Source organism: Plasmodium berghei (genome assembly GCF_900002375.2).
Source record: "Plasmodium berghei ANKA genome assembly, chromosome: 6".
Lineage (NCBI taxonomy): Eukaryota > Apicomplexa > Aconoidasida > Haemosporida > Plasmodiidae > Plasmodium > Plasmodium berghei.
In genome coordinates, this window is record NC_036164.2 from 619,677 (window position 1) to 641,012 (window position 21,336).

General features: G+C 22.1%; 6 protein-coding genes across 6 annotated transcripts; 4 read left to right on the forward strand and 2 right to left on the reverse strand.

Moving 5' to 3' along the window:
• Positions 1 to 398: 398 nt before the first annotated feature.
• On the forward strand, positions 399 to 3,068 carry PBANKA_0614800 (conserved Plasmodium protein, unknown function; the record flags this gene model as incomplete). The annotated part of the gene is made up of 2 exons (XM_034563787.1): positions 399 to 2,840; positions 3,021 to 3,068. 2 exons carry the CDS (start codon positions 399 to 401, stop codon positions 3,066 to 3,068), a joined length of 2,490 nt encoding a protein of 829 aa, XP_034420648.1.
• A 374-nt stretch (positions 3,069 to 3,442) lies between these two features.
• On the reverse strand, positions 3,443 to 4,655 carry PBANKA_0614900 (conserved Plasmodium protein, unknown function; the record flags this gene model as incomplete). Its single annotated transcript, XM_034563788.1, has 2 exons — positions 3,443 to 3,630; positions 3,842 to 4,655. The coding sequence occupies 2 exons, from the start codon at positions 4,653 to 4,655 to the stop codon at positions 3,443 to 3,445; spliced, it is 1,002 nt and encodes a 333-aa protein (XP_034420649.1).
• Positions 4,656 to 6,362: 1,707 nt separating this feature from the next.
• On the forward strand, positions 6,363 to 8,087 carry PBANKA_0615000 (transcription initiation factor IIE subunit alpha, putative; the record flags this gene model as incomplete). Its single annotated transcript, XM_034563789.1, has 4 exons — positions 6,363 to 6,848; positions 7,174 to 7,426; positions 7,544 to 7,864; positions 8,002 to 8,087. 4 exons carry the CDS (start codon positions 6,363 to 6,365, stop codon positions 8,085 to 8,087), a joined length of 1,146 nt encoding a protein of 381 aa, XP_034420650.1.
• A 1,160-nt stretch (positions 8,088 to 9,247) lies between these two features.
• Positions 9,248 to 11,299, forward strand: PBANKA_0615100 (queuine tRNA-ribosyltransferase, putative; the record flags this gene model as incomplete). The annotated part of the gene is made up of 1 exon (XM_034563790.1): positions 9,248 to 11,299. The coding sequence occupies one exon, from the start codon at positions 9,248 to 9,250 to the stop codon at positions 11,297 to 11,299; it is 2,052 nt and encodes a 683-aa protein (XP_034420651.1).
• A 1,444-nt stretch (positions 11,300 to 12,743) lies between these two features.
• PBANKA_0615200 (calcium-dependent protein kinase 4) lies at positions 12,744 to 14,505 on the forward strand (the record flags this gene model as incomplete). The annotated part of the gene is made up of 2 exons (XM_034563791.1): positions 12,744 to 13,539; positions 13,715 to 14,505. The coding sequence occupies 2 exons, from the start codon at positions 12,744 to 12,746 to the stop codon at positions 14,503 to 14,505; spliced, it is 1,587 nt and encodes a 528-aa protein (XP_034420652.1).
• A 1,046-nt stretch (positions 14,506 to 15,551) lies between these two features.
• On the reverse strand, positions 15,552 to 19,512 carry PBANKA_0615300 (conserved Plasmodium protein, unknown function; the record flags this gene model as incomplete). The annotated part of the gene is made up of 8 exons (XM_034563792.1): positions 15,552 to 15,660; positions 15,759 to 15,816; positions 16,021 to 16,189; positions 16,304 to 16,432; positions 16,564 to 16,623; positions 16,744 to 16,806; positions 16,911 to 17,029; positions 17,280 to 19,512. 8 exons carry the CDS (start codon positions 19,510 to 19,512, stop codon positions 15,552 to 15,554), a joined length of 2,940 nt encoding a protein of 979 aa, XP_034420653.1.
• Between the last annotated feature and the right edge of the window lie 1,824 nt (positions 19,513 to 21,336).

Consider the following 21,336-nt stretch of genomic DNA (forward strand, 5'->3'; position numbering starts at 1 on the left):
AATATTTTTTTTTAATTTCTATATTTATAGTTGATTTAAAATTATGATAAATATTTCTATTTTCATTTTATTGAAAAATTTTTAATCCTTACAAATATGAAAAAAGGAAATAAAAAAAATATAAGTATTATATATATTTGTATGAAAAATGGAAAGGGGATATCCTTATAAAATTTAGGCCAGTAAAAATATATATGTGTGTATTTGTTTTTTATTTCTTTTTTAATAATATTCACCATGTATTTTCATCTTTCTATAAAATAATAAAAGAAGAAAAACTAATTTTTAGAGGATTATCATATACAAGTAAGTCCCCTATACATATATATGCATATACACAGTTACATGTATATAGATAAGCTAAAAAACTAATAAAATAATTGATTAACAAAATAAACATGCATGTTAGTGATAAATTAAATGAAATTTTTTATTGGGCTAAAGAAGAACTATCAGAAATAATAAACGATATTGAACTAGAAAAAGGCGAAGAAAAAATTGGTGAAATATATAAAAAAATAAAAAACACAATAAAAGTTATAAATGATAGTAATAGTTTAGAAAATATACATAATAATATAGAGAGAAAAATTGTTAAAAATAAAAATATAATAAATTGGAATGATTTAAATTTTTGTCTTTTTTATTATATTAATATTTATAAAAAAATCTATGAAAACTTATATATAGAAGAAGAAGATTTTTTTTGTAAATTTGATACTTACAATTATTTTGTTAAAAAAAATTTTCAAATTAATTTAGTATATCATCCATTGATATATTCTATTGATAGTTCATATTTTAATTTTTTATTTTCTTTCATTTTTGATGGTTATAAAAAAGGAGATAAAAATTTATGTATTAATTTAGGCAAAGCATTATGTTTGGAAAAAAACAAAGACAACGAAATTGCATACTCAAATTCAGAGAAAACCAAACAACATAATGGAAATAATTTTATAATTGATAAGAATGGAAACGAACAAAATTATGAAGAAAAAATAAAAGAACCCAATGATGATATATTTGTAAAAGAATGGAATATAAAAGATAACAATATAAAAAAAAATCAACAAAAATATTTTTCCAGAAACAAAATTACATATATACTTAATGATAATGTAGAATACAAACAAAATTTTATAATAACAAATGAATCACATTTTGAATTATCTGAAATGTTTACAAAAAATGGTGATGTATATAAATATATAGAAAATGTATCGGATTCTTTATATAATTTTGGCTATAAAAAGGGAATATTTGATGAAAATAGAGATACTTTTTCTAATCCACAAAATAATAATAACCTTTTTCAATATTTAAACGATTCAGAAAATGAAGATGTGAATAATATCAATAATAATGGAAACAATTTTTGTGATAAAAATAAAAGAATCGATAATGAACAAGAAGAATATCAAAAAACAGACATTGGCCAAGCATATAACTATTCGATAAAAAATAAAACTTATATGGTTGATAAAGAATTGAATAAAAAAATAAAAATATATAATGGTGATATAGCAAATGTAGAAAGTCAAGGTATAATACTTTATGCAAATAATAATTATAAATATTCCAAAAGCATATGTGAAAATTTATATTCTTCAAATTTAATGAAATTAGAAGAAGAAGAAAAATATGAAATACGAACAAAAAAAAGTGGTGAAGTTTATTTAACAAATAGTTATGATAATATACATAAATATATATTACATGTTATGTTACCAAAATATAATAGTAAATTTATTTTAGCAACACATAATACTATGAATTTATGTGTCCATGAAATATTATATGCATGTTTCGAAAAAAAAATACAATCTATATCTATACCAATAGTATGTTTTAGTTTATTTTTTCCGATAAATATATTTTTAATTACTTTATTAAAAAGTTTACGTTCATTATTATTAATACCACAATTTTATAATACAATCAAAAATATTATATTTGTAACAAATTCAAATAATATTTATTTTTTTTTGTTAAAATATATATCTATATTTTTCCCAAGAACAGAGCAAGAACGATTTCTATCTACAAACATTGCCATCATTGGAAATAAGATTGGATCCATAGATGTGCAAAATAGAAATATCACAATATTTAAAAGTTTGCGAAAGGTGCGCAAAAAAAAGCGAAAAAAAAAAATAGAAAAAAAAAACGAATATTATAATAAAGTTGATATAAATCTATCTGGAAAAAATGAAATAAAAAAAGAAGAGTACATCTGGGATAGTGATGAAGAATTGTCTTCTGATTATTCTAATTCATCTTGTTCATCTACGTCTGAAATATTCAAAGAAGCAGATACCGAATTTTTGAACATAAAAACTCAAAATGAAAGTCACAAGAATTTTTTAAAATTAACACAAATAAATCGAAATGATGAAAATATAAATTTAGAATGTTATTTAAGATTAAGTTATAATTATAATAAAAAAGAAAAATTTGAAGAATTAAAAAAAATGAATTTTATATATGAATATGGTATAGATGAATTTGGCCGAAATATAATAATTATAAATTTTTGTAATTTTCCATTAATATATAATTATAATTTATTATATTTTTATTTAATATATTATTTTAATACCTTTATGAGAAATCAATTTATACTTTTGTTTATTTTTTCGGAAAGCATTTTGTCAAATATCACAAACATATTATCATTGTTTAAGGATATATTTCAAGTTATTCAAGAATTTCTAAAAAATATCAAAATTATTTATTTTTTTAATTATTCATTTATGTTTAAGTTTTTTATTTATGTATTATATCCGTTTATTCCACCTGACATATACGAGAATATTGTTTATCTTAATGACGATTTGGTAGGCCATAAGATCGATATAAAAAATTTTAAATACTACATACATTATAGACATATATATATGTATGTAGTGCATGTATATTGTGTAATGAGCATAGAGACACATATTTGTCGAAATCCATTTCATTAATATGTTCATCTTATTTAACTTTTTGAAAACGTTTGATTCTTTTTTTTGCAGGAGCTTTCAAAATATTTTGACGTTCGAAAAGTTTTGAAAAGGGAATGATAACTATATACAGTTTTCACCCATGTTACTTAAAAATCAGTATTAATTTTTATGAGCATATTTGTTGAAAATATTTCGAATATAATTGAATGCTCTACCTATACTACATGCACACATTTTATTTTCATTAAATTTAAAAGAAACGAATTTTATTATGCTTCGCCTTTAGCGTTTATTATCACGATTTATTTTTATTTTTTTATTTTATTTTATTTTTTCCCCCTTTATGCTCTTTCACCAAAATATCCATCCATTTGTTCGAACTTTATTTTGCTTTTTTTTTGTTCAATTAATTATCTCGGATTCTTACGCAGCAATTTATGAAAACATACATACGAATATGTGTAAACACCTTTGTATATGAAATCAGAATTTTACTTCTTAAATAAGGATGTGAAAGTTTTTATTATTCTATTTTCCTTAAATATTTCAATATTACTGTCATTATTAGTTTTGTTTATTTCTTTTCTCTCCTTTTTTGTTTTTCTCAATTTGTTTGCCCATTCGTCATCTCCATACTCCCTTTGAATGAGATTCGTATTTTCTAAAATCGCTGACGACCCTAAAGTTGGAAGAAAATTAAAAAAAATTAAAAATGGTAAAAATAATCAGAATTACACACTTAGTATATACATGGAAAGGAGATAAAATACAATTAATAAAACAACGGTATGCCCAGAAATAGTAATAAAAATTTGAATATCAGGGCATTATTTATGCATGTACCACAAGCATAAGCAAACTCAACTATATTATTATTCAATATTTATTACCATATATATATGCAGTCATATTGAAAAAATTATTTCTTCTAACATCAAAAGGTTTATCAATATTTATTGGTGGAGAGATATAAACTCTATCTGCATATTTGCTTTCAGTTAGTTTATTTTTGTTTGTATTATATTCATTACTATTTAAACTAGTTTGTATATTTGTGTTGTTTGTGTTGTTTGCGCTGTGTGCGCTGTTTGCGATATTACTAGTTCCGTTATATTTTAAAACAGTAGACTCAACTTTTATTTCTTTTTTTATCATTTTAATGAGAATATGTTTCATTTGGGGTTTGTCCATTTTTTTGCATGTTACAACTAAAACTCCTATACCCTCTTTTTTTTTTTCTGAATTACAGTTTCCTTCTTGTTCTTTCACTTCATTGTTCTCTTTAATATTTTCCTGATTTTTTATTTCGCTATTTAATTTGTTTGAATCGTTTAAACATTCATTTACCGTAACTCGAAAATTACTATTACATTTTTTATTACCAAATATACTATTTTGTTTATCATTGTTATTATTATTTGTAGTTATACCGTTTAAATGTGGGTTAAATATAAGAATGGCACTATATATATAATTATTTTTTACATAATTATAATCATCAGAAGAAAGAAATTCAAATTTTTCTTGGAATATTGATGGATATTTAAAAGCCTGATTTAATTTTACTACTTTATATTCCACGTCTTTTTTTATTTCTTCTTTTTTACTGACCCAATTTTCTCCATATACATTATCAACATTTAAAAACCCCAAAAGGATTATTTCTCTCTCGTTATTATATTTATGATTATTAGCTAGCGTCATTTTTTTTTTTTTTTTTTTTTATATGTATATATAGAGAGAAAGATAAGTTAAGTGATAAATTAATATCCTTTTTAGGGGGTGTGAAAAAAATGTTATGATTTTTTAAATTAAAAATGTTTTTACAGAGTTTACTATTTTCTCGCATTTGTAAATATACATGGTGTTGTAAATTTGATAATCATTTATACACACATATATATACCATTTTTATTTTATATGCATGTATATATGTGTTACATATATTATATGCGTGTGTGTATAGGTCACATGAATCGTATATGGACTTAAACTGTGAAATTAAAATTTCCCATTTTATGTGTATAATTTACTCAAAGTTGGCATTTTTTTTTTTAATATTTATTCAAATAAATATAAATAAACCAATTTATTGCGATATTCTTCACAATAATAATGATATATATGACAATTTTTGTTAAATACAAATTTTGGCTATGGGTGATTGTCAATTATACGAAATGAAATACGTGTTTTTTTTTGACAAAAAATAAAACCGAAACAATTGATTATTTTATTTTTCACTAAAACATTGCAAAAACAAACTGTATTTTCCCCCTTTCACTCTACTTTGGCGATTTTATAAAATTCAAAAATATATATATAAATTAAGAAAATTTTATTAAATTAAAAAAATATGAGAAATAAATTTTATAAGAATAGAAAAGTATATATATTTGCATAGAATATACATATGCTAATTTTTTTCCACTAAACATGTTAAAGTTTTAAAAGGAATAAAACAAAAAAAGGCAACAGTAAAAGGCAAAGAACAAAAAGTATAAAAAAAAAAAACCTAAGCCAATATAATATAACACCCCAAAATATAAAGGATGTTAACCTTACATCCGATTTTGCTCGATTTTAATGTAAAATTTTTACATTATAATCTCATGTAAAAAAAAAAAAAATTCTTTATATATTATTGTGACTACATTATTTAGTAAAATGAATTTTTTTTAATATCCGACTTCGCATACATTGTATATAATAAAACCTTCTTTTATTAAACGCTAAAATTTTGATATGGAATTGGAAAAAAAGGGACAAACAAACAAACCTAATAAGTTGAAATATGAATAAGCTTAAAAATGCTAATACAATTTTTTAATTCATTAAACGGATAGTTATTTAATTATACTTTACAATAATATAGCTTCATTTTTTTTAAATTATGAACTTTTGAAACCTTTGCATATTTAAATATTTCTTTTTTTTAATGTATAAAAGCCGTTACTTTATTTTCTTTGTGAAAAATAACTAAGCAAAATATTTTTAAGGACCCTTATCATAATTAATTATTAATATATGTATATAAGAAAAGTATAGAAAAAAAAATACAAAAGAGTTATATATATATCCAATTGAATATACATCATATTTATAGCATTACTACCGAAAGGGCCTAATATGAAAAGGCTGGGTATTTCCATTTATTGTGATTTATCATGAAACCAAGAACAAAATTTAGATAACGAAATGATAATTTATTAAAAAAAAAAGGAACACAAATTCAACACATTCTAGATCATTTTACAAACAAGTTTACTACCAAATTATGTATAATATATATGTATATATGTGATTATATATGCAAAGGTAGACACGAATATATTTAGCGTGCTACTTTTTCAGTTTTCCAAATATTTCACATATTATTTATTTTTCCATTTGTTCAACATTTTATATTAAATGGAAAAATCAAAGGAAATATTTTACGACAAAGAAAAAAAATATTTTCTTTATTTAATGGTGTATATTAGTAGATTTTTTATGAACGATGAAGAAATAGTTATATTTGATATGTTTGCTCATAATGAATGCTTATATTTAGAAAAAGATATAATAAGCAGTATTAACATGAATGAGCAAAAAATAAGAAGCATCTTATCAAAATTATTAAAAGAAAAATATATTATACAAGTACAAAAATATAAAAATAATGAAAAAGGATCATATTATCAAACTTATTATTGTCTAAACAATTATATTGTTTATGTAATTGATTATAGAATAAAACAAATGGAATTAGAGCTTCAAAAAAAAAAAAATGAATGTGACGTATATATTTGTAAATTTTGCAATGCAACATATTCTCAGCTTGATGCTCAAATACTTCCACTCGATCCATATGATGCCCATTTTCTTTGTTTTTGCAATAATAAAATTGAGTTAATTGTAAGAAAATTCATAAAATAAATGAATATTTTCATGACAATTACATATTATTTTATCTAAAAGTATCAAGTTTGCCATCTCTACACTATACTATTAAAAGAACTATTTTATTTGGGTGCATATATGTATATATTCTATGTATTTAATGTTGTTTCTTTTATATAAAATTTTGTATAAATATTATAGTTATTTTAGTAATATTATTTAGATATTTCAAAGAAGAAAGCACAAATATTATTGTATCTTTTGTATTTTTTTTTTTAATTTAAAATATAATGATGGAAATATGGAAAGATGAGAATTTCGCTGATTTTCAATTTTGTAGGAAAAGGATGATGTGAGTACTGAAAAAATGTACAACAAATATACAAAATATTTAAACATATTAAAAGAGCACATTGAAAAGTTAAAGAATTATTTCATACCTCTATATACAGAAAAATTCAATACAAACAAATTAAACTCTGCTAATTCATATGTAACAGATATTTCCTCAGATGGTTCTGTTACAAACAATTCATCGGAAATATCGCAAACAAATAATTCATCTCTGCTTTCGCAAAGCAATACTATGATAGGTAATGTGAAAATGCTAAAAAAAAAAAAAATATTTTTACCAATTTCATATGGAATGATCATTCAAATAAACCCAAAAAATACTGAACAATTTTTTTTTTATTTTTATCATTTTGCAGACATTATAAATAATAGGATTGTCGAAAATGAACGAAAGAAAAAAGACGAAATACAGCCAGATGTTTGTAATAGCAGTATTATACGAACAGATAAAAAAATCAAAATTTGCATGAACATGAAAGGTAAAAATGATTTGAAAGAAACTCAAAATAATGATCATATAAAACTTACTAATACAGTAAATGATGAAAAACGAGAAAAAAATAAAATTATTAATGATATAAAAAACAAAAATAACTCAAATGATAAGCATGAACTCGAGGAACCAGAAATACCACTCTTCTTTATCCAGAAGTTTAACAAGAAATTCACCCTTATCGGTAATTAACACTTTTCATAATTATTCATACCTTAATAACCATTTTATCAAATAAAAATGATCCAGATTATAATTCATGACCTATATTATGTATTATCTTCATCATTTCTTATATATTCTCATGATTTTTTTTTATAGAGGCGCAAAAATTGCAACAAGATATGTCGCAGGAAGAATTTGAAAATTTCATGGAACTTCAAGACGAATATTTGGATCAAATATAAAAATTATGAATCGAGGGAAAGGACGAACAAAAATATATTCCTTGGGCCGATTATGTATTTTCGAAATGATACTTTTATTTTTAAATGACTTTCAAAAAAAAAAAAAAAAAACATATAATATATTGTATATATGTATATTTATTCATTTTATGGAATGCAGTGATATAGTGCATAATTATTTATGTACGACTTTCCAACGGATATAAATTATATAAATCCTCTTTGTACACACGCGAGAAGATATTACTGTTTTTAGCGTTTTCTTTTTACATTTTTTAGTATTTTTAAAATAATTAACTATATATATATTTTTACATATGTGATTATATATAGATTTGAGCATTGCTCTCCTATTGGTTTTATGGTGCTAATTCTTGTTTTTATTTTTTTTAATTTATATTATTTATTTTATAAAAAAAGTGTAAGAATATGCATGTACTTTTGTATGATATTTTATCAAATAATTAATGCATTTAAATCCATTTCATCTTTTTTATTTTTAACAACTTTTTAACAATTTGTTCACAGTTTTAATTGTAACATATGTTCGCTGCGCTTTCTTTAACTAATAAAAATGAGGGTGCTTATTTTTTAACAGCCTGCAATTTTTATCATTAGCCAGTATTATATATATATTTGTATATACATTAACTTTAATGAAAATTAAAACTTTTGATTTTTTATTTGGGTATACAATTTGTTTTTATTTTTCAAGGCGCACTCTCCATATATTTTTCTATCAAGTGTAGATCTATTAATTTAAAAAAAAAAAAAAACGCGGTTTCTATATATAGGCACTGATAATATCAGGAACAAATTTTCAAAATATATCCCTTATAATATTAATAATTGAAAGAAATTTTTCATAACATATAATATATATATTTGCTTTTGCTTTTAATTTTTTTACTTTTAAAAAAATGTAATTTTTTGGAGTCATGCATAATAGGTAAAAAACATATGGTTAAGAATATTTCTTACTATAATATAATTAATTAAATATAATTTATAATATTACGGTTTTTTATTATAAATACAAACAGTATATATTACATGTATAGTACTATATAAATATCCATGATTGGTTATTTTAATTGGATTTAAAATATTTTTTTAAAGATTCGTGAGATCAGCATGTGATACTTTTTCATTCCAATAAAATGGAAAATGGACAGATAAACGAAAACGATATACAAAATAAAGTTACACAAAAAAAAAAAAAAAAAAAAATGAATAATTTTACAATTACAGAAAATGAAACAAGCCTCAAAAAAATAAAAAAAAACATAGAGGAGAGCAATACCAATATTAGTTATAAAGAACCACTACCTTTTGATTTCCTCACTGAAAATGATTATAAAGAATATGACAGTTTTGTTAATTTTTTTGAAGAAAATTTTTCAAAAATTAATATAAAGGATATAAATAATAAAATAAATGAAATTAGAAATGAAGAAAATTCATATTTTTCCAACTATTTAAATAGCTCAGATGAAAGTGATATTGAAAGAATAGAAAAAGGGGGTCAAGATGATTTATCTTTTAAGCAAAAAAGGGAATATCATAAAAACTTAAAATTAATAAATATAAAAAAAAACAAAAGAGCGAGATTAAATGTAATAGTTATAAAAAAAAAGTATATAGATAATAGTTCAATAGTTGAAGAAAAGGTAAAGGAAATAAAAAAAAATACGATAATTATATCACCCCTATTTATGCCTGTAGGTACAAAATGTTGTATTAAAGGCCTAATAGAAGAAGAAGTAAAACAGATATGTAATTACATTATTTTAAGTAACACTTATCATGTGTCAAATATTTATGATATGACTATATTTCAAAAAAATAAAGATATTAACAATTTTATAAGATTTTCAAATTCGATGCTTACAGATTCAGGTGGGTTTCAAATGGTTTCCCTTAGCAAGCGAATTAAAATATTAGAAGAAGGGATATTGTTTAATAATATATATGATAGCTCAATTATTAATAAAAATATGGAATTGCTTTTAAAGGGTGAAATAAATTGTGGCCAGGCAATTGATATACACTTAAATCAGGAAACTGAAAATGTAGAAAAAAATGGAGATATAGATTTAAACGAAGGGAAAGATATACTTCTTACTCCTGAAAAATCAATTAAACTACAAAATATTATTGGAAGTGATATAATAATGGCATTAGATGATGTTCGATCTGCCACAGAAAGCGATATAAAAAAAATTGAAGAAGCAACATATAGAACAAATAGATGGTTAGAAAGATGTATAAAAAGTCATAGCAAACAAGAAGAACAAACTTTATTTGGAATAATACAAGGAGGGTTATCTATTGATTTAAGAAATAAATCTATGGATTTTATTCTACGAAAGAAATTAAATGGATATGCTATAGGGGGTTTGTGTGGAGGCGAAAAAAAAAAAAAATTTATAGAAATAATAAATCATTGTTCTAATGAAAACAATTTAAAATATAATTATTTACCAATAAATAAATGTAGATATATAATGGGTATAGGATATTTAATGGATATATTATTTTGTTCAATTTTAGGATATGATATGTATGATTGTGTATATCCATCAAGAACAGCGCGATTTAATACAGCATTAAGTTATGATGGAACATTAAAATTAAAACAAGCTAAATATAAATATGATTTTACCCCACTTGTTAAAAATTGTTCTTGTTATGTTTGTAGTAATTATTCTAAATCGTTTTTACATTTGCTTATAACTAAAAAAAATCCAGTTGTTAATACTTTATTAACAATTCATAATATTTTTTTTACACTTCATTTTTGCTATCTAATGAGAGTATCTATTTTTTCGAACAAAATTGACTATTTTGTTACAACTGCTTTGTATAACAATTTTGTCATTGGATATAAAAACGGAAATTATAAAATCCCAGATAGTGATATGGGTGATAGTGATAATAGTCCAGTAAACAGCAATATCAATTTGAATAAACAGAACGAAGATGAATCTAAGAATAATGAGACGACAATTAATGGCCTAATAAATATATGCAATAATAATACATTTGTGAATGAAACAAATGAAATAACAGAAAATTATGACTATTATGGTGATAATTTAAAAAATGGATTTTCCACTAAAAAAAACGATAAAATAAATGAACTAAAAGAACGATTACCAATTTGGGCATTAGAAGCTTTGAAATATGCCAATATAGAACTCAAGTTTTGAAAATATAGCTATAAAAATTTACCTATTTGTAGTACATTTTTCAAGTTTATACCTTTTAAAAAATTTTTAATATTTTTTTTTTTTCCATATATTTTTCCGTGTTTGTCTTTTACCATTTCTACAATATTGCTATTTTAAAATTAATTAATGCAAAAATATAGTTTCACTTATTTTGCAAATAAAAATAACTGAAAATTTGTAAAAAAAATTTCAAAATATGAGGCATATATTAGTCATATTTATCAAAAAATGCACACATATGTGCTATACCTCATTATATGAATAATTTTAACAGTCCATGAAATTTCATTTTAATTTCAAATTATTTGAAATAATATATTAATTTTTTATATGATTATTGGTATATATAAAAATAGCGAATATATAATATCCTCAAATATGTGCAACTTAGTAATTTTCAAAAAAAAAAAAATATTATATATATAGTATGCTCATAAAATATATTATAACAAAACATAAAACGCACAATAAAATTTGCATGAATTATGTCTTATTGGAGAAAGCTTATGCACATGTTATGATTGTCTTTTAAAAAAAATTTTTAAGTTTGGTAATTTCCCAATAATAAAAAAAAATATATATATATATTTTACACATTTTCATATATTTTATGTTTTTTTCATCATTCTCCCAATTGCTCGTCCTTTGGACATATACTGTCCTTTATAGATGAATACATAAATGGATATACTAAGTCTCCTGTTTTTATTTTGTTAACAAAATTTAATGACTAGCCCTCTTTACATTATGCCCAAAAAAAATACAGAAAACTTTATTTCGTTTATTCACTACACAAAATATATTAAATAATTGAAATTATTTTCCCATTAAGCAAACAAGCATTTTAAGAAATATATGCCAATGTCCAAATAAATGTATCATTGTATATATAATATTTTCATTTTCGATTATATATTATATATATTTATCATTATATTTATTGAATAGTATATTTTTTCCGTTACCTGTGCGTAAAGTTTATATTATTTTTGCTGTGCATTTTTTGTACTTTTTTTATGCATGCACAAAAAAAAAATAATAATAAATAAATAAATAAACACACAAGTATTAAAAAAAGGGGGAAATTTTATTTAAGCATAAAATATAGGAAAGTTAAAGTACATGTATGTTCATATTAAGAAAATTATGTAATATATACACACAAATGATAATAATATAAATGTGTGTATAAATGCATAATATTTCACACTCCAGCATATACTTGCATAGTTTACATATAATATATATATTGCATATTTATACATGCATACAAAATTGCATATCCCCAATTGTGTACACACACACATTTATGCTTCCAAAAAGGAAATATAAAACTCATATTTTTCCATAAATCACCTTTCTTCAAGCATTTTTTATGTAAAAAAACATTATAAATACATATATACCTATATATATAATAAAAATGGGGCAAGAAATGTCTACACAGAGTGATATGCAAAATGAAAACCAAAAGGGAAACAAAAGAAATTTAAAGGGGTCCCAAGGAAAAAATGGTTTGAAAGAAAGAAGTACTAGTATATCAAAAGAAATAGTTAAAAATAGTTTTAATAATAGTAAATTAAGACCTGGTATGTTCATACAAAATAGTAATGTAGTATTTAATGAGCAATATAAAGGAATCAAGATTTTAGGAAAGGGTTCATTTGGTGAAGTTATATTAAGTAAAGATAAACATACAGGTCATGAATATGCAATTAAAGTAATTAGCAAAAAACATGTTAAAAGAAAAACAGATAAACAAAGTCTTTTAAGAGAAGTAGAATTATTAAAAATGTTAGATCATATAAATATAATGAAATTATATGAATTTTTTGAAGATAATAATTATTATTATTTAGTGTCTGATGTATATTCTGGAGGTGAATTATTTGATGAAATTATTAGTAGGAAACGATTTTATGAAGTAGATGCAGCTAGAATAATTAAACAAGTATTAAGTGGTATTACATATATGCATAAAAATAATGTAGTTCATAGAGATTTAAAACCTGAAAATATTCTTCTCGAAACAAAAAATAAAGAAGATATGATTATAAAAATTATTGATTTTGGATTATCAACCCATTTTGAATATAGTAAAAAAATGAAAGATAAAATAGGCACTGCCTATTATATTGCTCCGGATGTTTTACACGGAACTTATGATGAAAAATGTGATATATGGTCATGTGGTGTCATATTATATATTCTCTTATCAGGTATAAAATTTTCAAAATAATTTTGTTATAAATTATAGCATCGATTTTTTTTTGCTTAATTAATATGAAAAAGAATGTATAAAAATGTTTTTTTAAATAATTCTAAAAATTTAAATGTCAATTCGTTGTATGCATTGTGTGTGATCCTGTTTATATATTTTTTTCTTTTTTATAGGATGTCCACCTTTTAATGGATCTAATGAATATGACATTTTGAAAAAAGTTGAAACTGGAAAATATACTTTTGATTTACCTCAATTTAAAAAAATAAGTGACAAAGCGAAAGACTTGATAAAAAAAATGTTGATGTACACAAGTGCTGTGAGAATATCAGCAAGAGATGCATTAGAACATGAATGGATAAGATTAATGACAAGCAAAGATAATGTAAACATTGATATTCCATCTCTTGAATTAAGTATTACAAATATAAAACAATTTCAAAGTACACAAAAGTTAGCACAAGCCGCACTATTATATATGGGATCAAAATTAACAACAATAGATGAAACAAAAGAACTTACTAAAATTTTTAAAAAAATGGACAAAAATGGGGATGGTCAATTAGACAGAAATGAATTAATAATAGGATATAAAGAATTGTTAAAATTAAAAGGAGATGATACAACTGATTTAGATAATGCAGCTATTGAAGTTGAAGTCGATCAAATATTAAGTTCTATAGATTTAGATCAAAATGGATATATAGAATATTCAGAATTTTTAACAGTTGCTATTGATAGAAAATTATTATTATCAACTGAAAGATTAGAAAAGGCATTTAAATTATTTGATAAAGATGGTTCAGGAAAAATATCTGCAAATGAATTAGCTCAATTGTTTGGATTGGGAGATGTTAGTTCTGATTGTTGGAAAACTGTTTTGAAAGAGGTTGATCAAAATAATGATGGGGAAATTGATTTTAAAGAATTTAGAGACATGTTAATAAAACTATGTAACTATTAAATGTATGACAGGGTAAATACATATAGTTATATATGTATGAGTATAATACTTATTTGGTTTTTATCCCAGTTTCATCTTGAATAACCCAAACAACTTAGTATATCATTGCAGAAATTATAATAACAAATATATAAATATAAAATAATAAAGCATAAAAAATACCAACAAAAATATTAATAAAAAATGGGACATTACACATATACATATTTACATCCATTATTCAATACATAAATATATATTATGCAAAAAAATTTTTTGAATGAAATTTAAATTCATAAAAAATAATTTAATTGCTATTATTAAATTTATTATGTATATATATGTTTGGCTCCCTTACGAACATTTATTTATTTCGTAGTTTAACTTCTCATAACCTCGAACACGTTTCATTATTTTTATATTATACAGCCGATTTAAACCATTTTAATAGCGAATAATAATAAAAACTATACAAATAAAAATACCTCGGAATATACGCATTTTTATTTTTTCCTATATATTTTAAATACTCATTTATTAATTATATATATGTATATAGTGTACGTTGCCTGTTTATGCTACGTGATAACAAAATAATGATTGCTTTAATATGACTCTTTAAAAAAATACAACACTATTTTTATTTATAGCTATTTACAAATTTTCTTGTCATTTTTTCCCCGCCTTTTTTTTACTTTTTGCTAAACCGCCACATTAAAACACTAAAAACAAATTAGCATGCATATATATGCATATAAAGTTGTTATTCAGTTGAAAAAATGCATTAAGACAATAATTAAAATGCAACAAATATATCTTGTGTAGTTTCTTTTTTTATTTATCACGTTAAAAAAAGAAAAAACGAAAAAAAGAAAAAAATATTTTTTCATTAGCATATTATGCTATGAAACAAATATGTTTTATAAGTCAAAATTAATTAAAAAAATATGAAACTAAACACGTATGCATTTTTTTTTTTTTTTAAAATTAAAAAAATGCATATACATAGCATGTAAAAACTATATTGGGGTGTTGTTAACATGAATATACATGATACAAACTTGAATCTAAGAAGCGGCATTGCTAAAATTTGCAATTTTTTTTATCCTTTTTTTGAGCAGTTCGTTTTCATCCCTTAAAGACATAAGCTCTTTTAATAGCTTATCATTTTGTTTGCTAAAAAAAAATATTATATGTTAATATATTCTAGTGAATATTTAAAGACAATTTTTTTAATTAAATGTGTGCATGGGAGACTATGAACATATTATTACCTCTCTGTTTTATTATCGTCTTTTTTTGAAGTTTCATTCTTTTTTGATTTTTCAATATCTGTATAAAAAAAGGCATATATGTATGTAGAAATTAGTTTAACAAATATTTTACTGTTACAAAATGAACTTGTATAGAGTGTTGAGCTTTTAGTTAACATATAAATTTGCAATATATAATTTGTTTTGTTTATTTGTCATTTAGCTATATTTCTATTTTGTTCACATATATTGTTATCTTCTTTCGAAATGTTTTTATTTGTACCTTTTGTTAAAGAATCAACCAATTTTGTTAATCTGTTTTTTTCCGAAGTTAATAAATTTATCTCATTTGATATTTTGATATTTTCCTTTTGTAAACAATTGTTATTTTTTTTAATCTCTTTTAATTCCTTTAGCGATTCATATGTTTCTTGGCCTTTTCGTTTTTCTTCCTAAAATAAATAATAAATTTCATGTATGATATGTGGACATAAATATATATAAGCATTTTTTTTATGGATTATCTATAATTAAGTATATTATAATTTATTAAAAAAATATATTACTTGTAAAGATTTGTTTAAAAGATCCAATTTTAAATTTAAATTTTCTACTTTATTCTCCAAATCGGTTTTATTTCTCTTTTCTTCTAAATATAAATTATGTATTTTTTTATTTTCATTTAACAAATTAATCTGTAAAAAAAGTTGTTTTAATCATGTCATATGGGTAATGCCATAATATATTTGGAGTAAATATCTAAGCAAACTAAGTTATACATATATACACATGTTAGTGTGTTTTATTTATTATGATATTTTTTAACCTTTTCTTTTTCAATAGACTGTATTTTCTCTTGCAATTTTTGGTCCTCTTTTGAGTTATTCTGTAAATTGTATATTAAAAAATATACATATATCTATGTGTAAATAGAATAAAAATAATATAGCAACATTTTTTCAATTTGTTCTATATCATAGTGAAAAACGAATATTTGTAATATTACCTTGGGCATATTTTCCTGTACTAATTTTTTATATTTTTCAATGTCATTTAATAATAAATTATACTGCAAAATGGGATAAAAATGTTCAAATAAAAAAAAAAAAATTATTCACAATTATTTTACGCGATTTATTATTATTATTGTATTCTGCTCTCTGCATATTTTACCTTGTCCTTAAAAAATAAATCCACGCTTTTGTATTTATTTTGTAATATTTTGATCTCCTCCATAAGCTTTTCGTTTTCTTTTATCAATTCGTTTTGATCCTTAAACTTTTTGGCGGTATCTATGGATGGATAAATATGTAGAAATATATTATGTGTGTTTATGTACAAGTATATAAAAAAAAATGAGAATAATGTATATATCATAACCATTCCTTAATTATAAAAACATAGAAATTCATATAGAATTTTAAGAAAATTCCATTAATACATATTGCTTTTTAATATGAAATTTTTTAATAAATAAAAAAAGACAATGAACAATATTTGAGAATAATATATTTATGTGTGTATTGTAAATATATGAATTACCTAATTGGAGCTGAAATGCTTCTATCGTATGTTTAAGGTCATCTTCAAGTGCATTTTTTTCATCCTGTAAATTATTAATTTTGTTGAGATATTTTTGATTTATTTTTCTATTTAGTAATAATTCTTTGTTTAGATTTTCAAAAATTGAATTAACATCTACATTGTTAAAAATATTTTTAACTCTTGTTTTTTCAAAATTATGATTTATATTATTAAATATATATTCATTAATAATATATATATTAGCGTGCATATATTTTAATAAAATAGATATTAAATCTCGATGTCTTTTAAATAAGCATTTGCATTTATAAGATTCATTTTCATTAACATGTAATAAAAAGTGATTATTATTTTCATCATTTTTGTTGTGTTTTTCTGTTTTCCGTTCTGTATTAATAAATTCTACATATGGATATATATGATGAAATTTATAATTCCACATATTTTTCATTTTATTATTTTGATTAATAATTTTTATTTCGTTTTTATATATATGCAGCATATATATATATTCATTTTCCCCTTCTAAATTGGAATACACACTTTGATTGTCAACATAATTATAATCGTTATATGTACTAAATGAGTTATTAATTTTGTTTTCATTAAATATAATACTTTCGAAAGTTTTTTGATCATAATATTTGTTTTCATTTTGCAAACTATTATTTCTTCTGTCGTCTTTCTTTAATATATATATAGGGTATTTAATTGTATCATTATATATAATAGTTTCTAACATATTTTTTGTTTTGGTATTCAAATTAAATGGTCCAATTTCAGCAATAGCTACACCATAATATTTATTATTAATTTTGATATCAATAGTTTGAGATAAATTTTGGTTGTATGGATTAGTAACTTTTGTTGAAAACATTTTATTTTTTTCATTTTGTGTATTACTAAACAACGAGAATTCATCATCTGATTTGAATACTTCTCTTTTTGTAATTTTTTTTAACGAATTCTGATCATCACTTTCATTGTTATTTTTTTTATTATTATTCATGTTTTTATAATAATTATTTATAGATGTATTTGACGAATTTTTACTGTAGTTGTTCATATCTTCAAAATTGTTTTTTTCACTATTTTGTATATTACCATAACTTTTTTTATATAATTTTTCATATTCTGATATGTAACTTTCTTTTGCTGTACCTTTGAATGTGCTTTTAAAAGATGCCGCATCATTGTAAAAAAAATTTTTATCGTTATTCATGTTGATATTATTGATATGTTCCGCCTTTTCATATTCATCAAAATTTGCGTCTCTATAATTTTCTGAACTGATAGAATCATTATCAATACGCTCATTATTAATACAAGTGCATTCTACAAATATTTTGAATCCAATATCATCAGAAGTTAGTTCATATTCGCTACTATAGCATCCTTTGCCATTACCTGGAGTTACTTTTTCTTGTATATTTTGACCCTCTATGTTATTCAAAATTTGCTCTATTAATCCATATTCTTTGTCATAATATATTCGCCTCCATTTATAAATACATGGTAATTTTTTATTTGTATCTTTTTCATATGCATATGCAATAATTTTATTTTCATCATTTTCTGAAATAACATCAATGTTAAATCCAAAATTATATTCCCCTTTGATAATGATATCACTTTTTTCACATGCAAATAAATTTTGATTATTTTTTTTTTTTCCTACTATTCCTTCGTCTTTTTCTTCATTCTCTTCTTCATTTTCATTACTTTCTTTTCTTTTATTTGTAAATATATTTTTATAAATATTTTTATTTATAACAATTTCTTCGTCATTTATATATATCGTGTTTTTCAAATTTTCAATATTGCATGGTGATTTGCAAAAAGGATAATTCATATTTTTTTGAGCTTCTTTAGCGGTATATTTAATATGCTCTTTTACTTCCTCAAATACAATTTTTGCATGTTTCATTTTATTAATTATAATTCCGTTAAATATTTTTTTTAGTTTGCTATTTTTGTTATTATTTCCACTTTTCATAATTTCTTTGGCGTTATCAGAATCTGTAGAACTGATTACACGCACACTACTCATTTCATTGAATATATTATTTGCCATTTTTTCTAAATTTTTATAACTTTTTTGTTTTGACGTATCACAACTTATTTTATTATTTCCGTCTTTATTATCTTCATTCACAACATTTAATTTTATATTATTATATTTTTCATAATCATACAAATTTGCATGTACCTTTGCTACCTGTCCATACATGTTTATGCCCCACTCAAAATATGTGCATAAACAAAACAAAAAAAAACAAATAATTGGCTTTATATATTCCCACTGTTTTTTCACAATTTGTTATTATTCCTAGCATCGCTACTACCATTAGTATTGTTTTACTTCTCCAGCGTTTTTTATTATTTTTATTATTATTATTATTATTTTGTTATTATTATTTTATTATTATTATATGTTTTCCTTCCTCTTTGTATCCAACTGTTTATCATAAATGTGGATAAGTTAAACCAAATCAAACAGATAAAAGCAATAGGGAAAATGTATAATGGCAAAATAGAGAAAGGGGAAACAAATAAATTTAAAATTTGCCTAAATAAATAAATAGAAATATGTGAAAATGTACACATATATATACAAAAATATATTAGCAATGCACACATAAATATGCATGTATAAATACATACAAACAATTAACACAAAAAATAAAATATAAATAACTGTAAATGAATACACAAATCGATGACCAAAGAAATACAATATTAAATAAGCGAGTAAAATTAATGAAGAAATGATGAACGCTTTGAATTCATAAATCACGAAAATCATTTAATTTTAGCATTATTATAATCAATTTAAAAAAAAATATATATAATAAAGTGAATAAATAAATATATATATTACACATATCATAAAAGTAACAGTTTCAAAATTTTTTTAATAACTGTAAATAAATTACCCCTAACTCTTTATTTGTGGAAAAGTGTGCATGGAAAAAAATAAAAAAAATAAAAATAAACATACAAAAAAGCATATGTATGTCTGCTTGATTTCGAAGAATAAATAAATTAAAGACCCTTTTCGGCAAAAATGAAACTTATAAATAAATTAATACAAATATTTCAATAATATATATTAACATATTTTTGTCTATAATATATATGTTCTCCCTCTTGAATAAATGTGTGTGTTTAAAACGATATAAAGCTCATATTTTTTAGGAAATTGTTACAATAAAACATTTATCAATTATTTTTATCAACAAATTAAAAAAAAACAATACGCATACTTTGCGCCTTCATATTAGTATGCTAATATTAGTCGTTTTGCTTTTAGAGGTATATAGGAAGCTATAACATTCATTTATTCAGAAAATAATATTTTTAATTTGATAAAAAAATGCGAATAAATAAAAAAAATAAATATTTGTTGCTTTATTTTCAATACGAAATTTAATTTGCAAAGCCTCTAAAAATTAAAGTCAGGAAAGTATTAAAAAAATACCTACAGGCTTAGTGAAATATTTTGTATGCATTGTACTATAATTCTATAAAAAGAGAAAAAATAATTTCATATTTTTAGGAATATTTTGAACGTCTTTAATACATAATAAGTTAAAACAAGTTGACGATTAATCACATATGCAAAAAAAAAACATTAAACTCGTAACTCAGGTATGTGTATATATCAAGTTTTGAAAATCTTATTTCTATAAAAGCTATATTAATAAAAGAAGGTTATTTATTTTGCTCAAAATACCTATAGAGATTCCATATGATAATTATTTATGATTTCCTATGAATATATAATAATGATATTATTTTAAAAATTACACAGATTTGTGCTAATTCTTCTTTTTATCAATTTATGATATAGGAGGTGGTGAGCATTCACCCCCCAAAATATAAATTCCATATAATAAATATGTACATAATAAAATGTAATGTAGTAATGCAATTTTGTGCAGTAAAGTGCTATATGCACGAAAAAAAAAAATTAGAAAAATAAAATAAAGTGAAAAAATAATTCACCAGAACAAATATGGTATACTTAAAAGGTAATAAAATGTTTATAAAG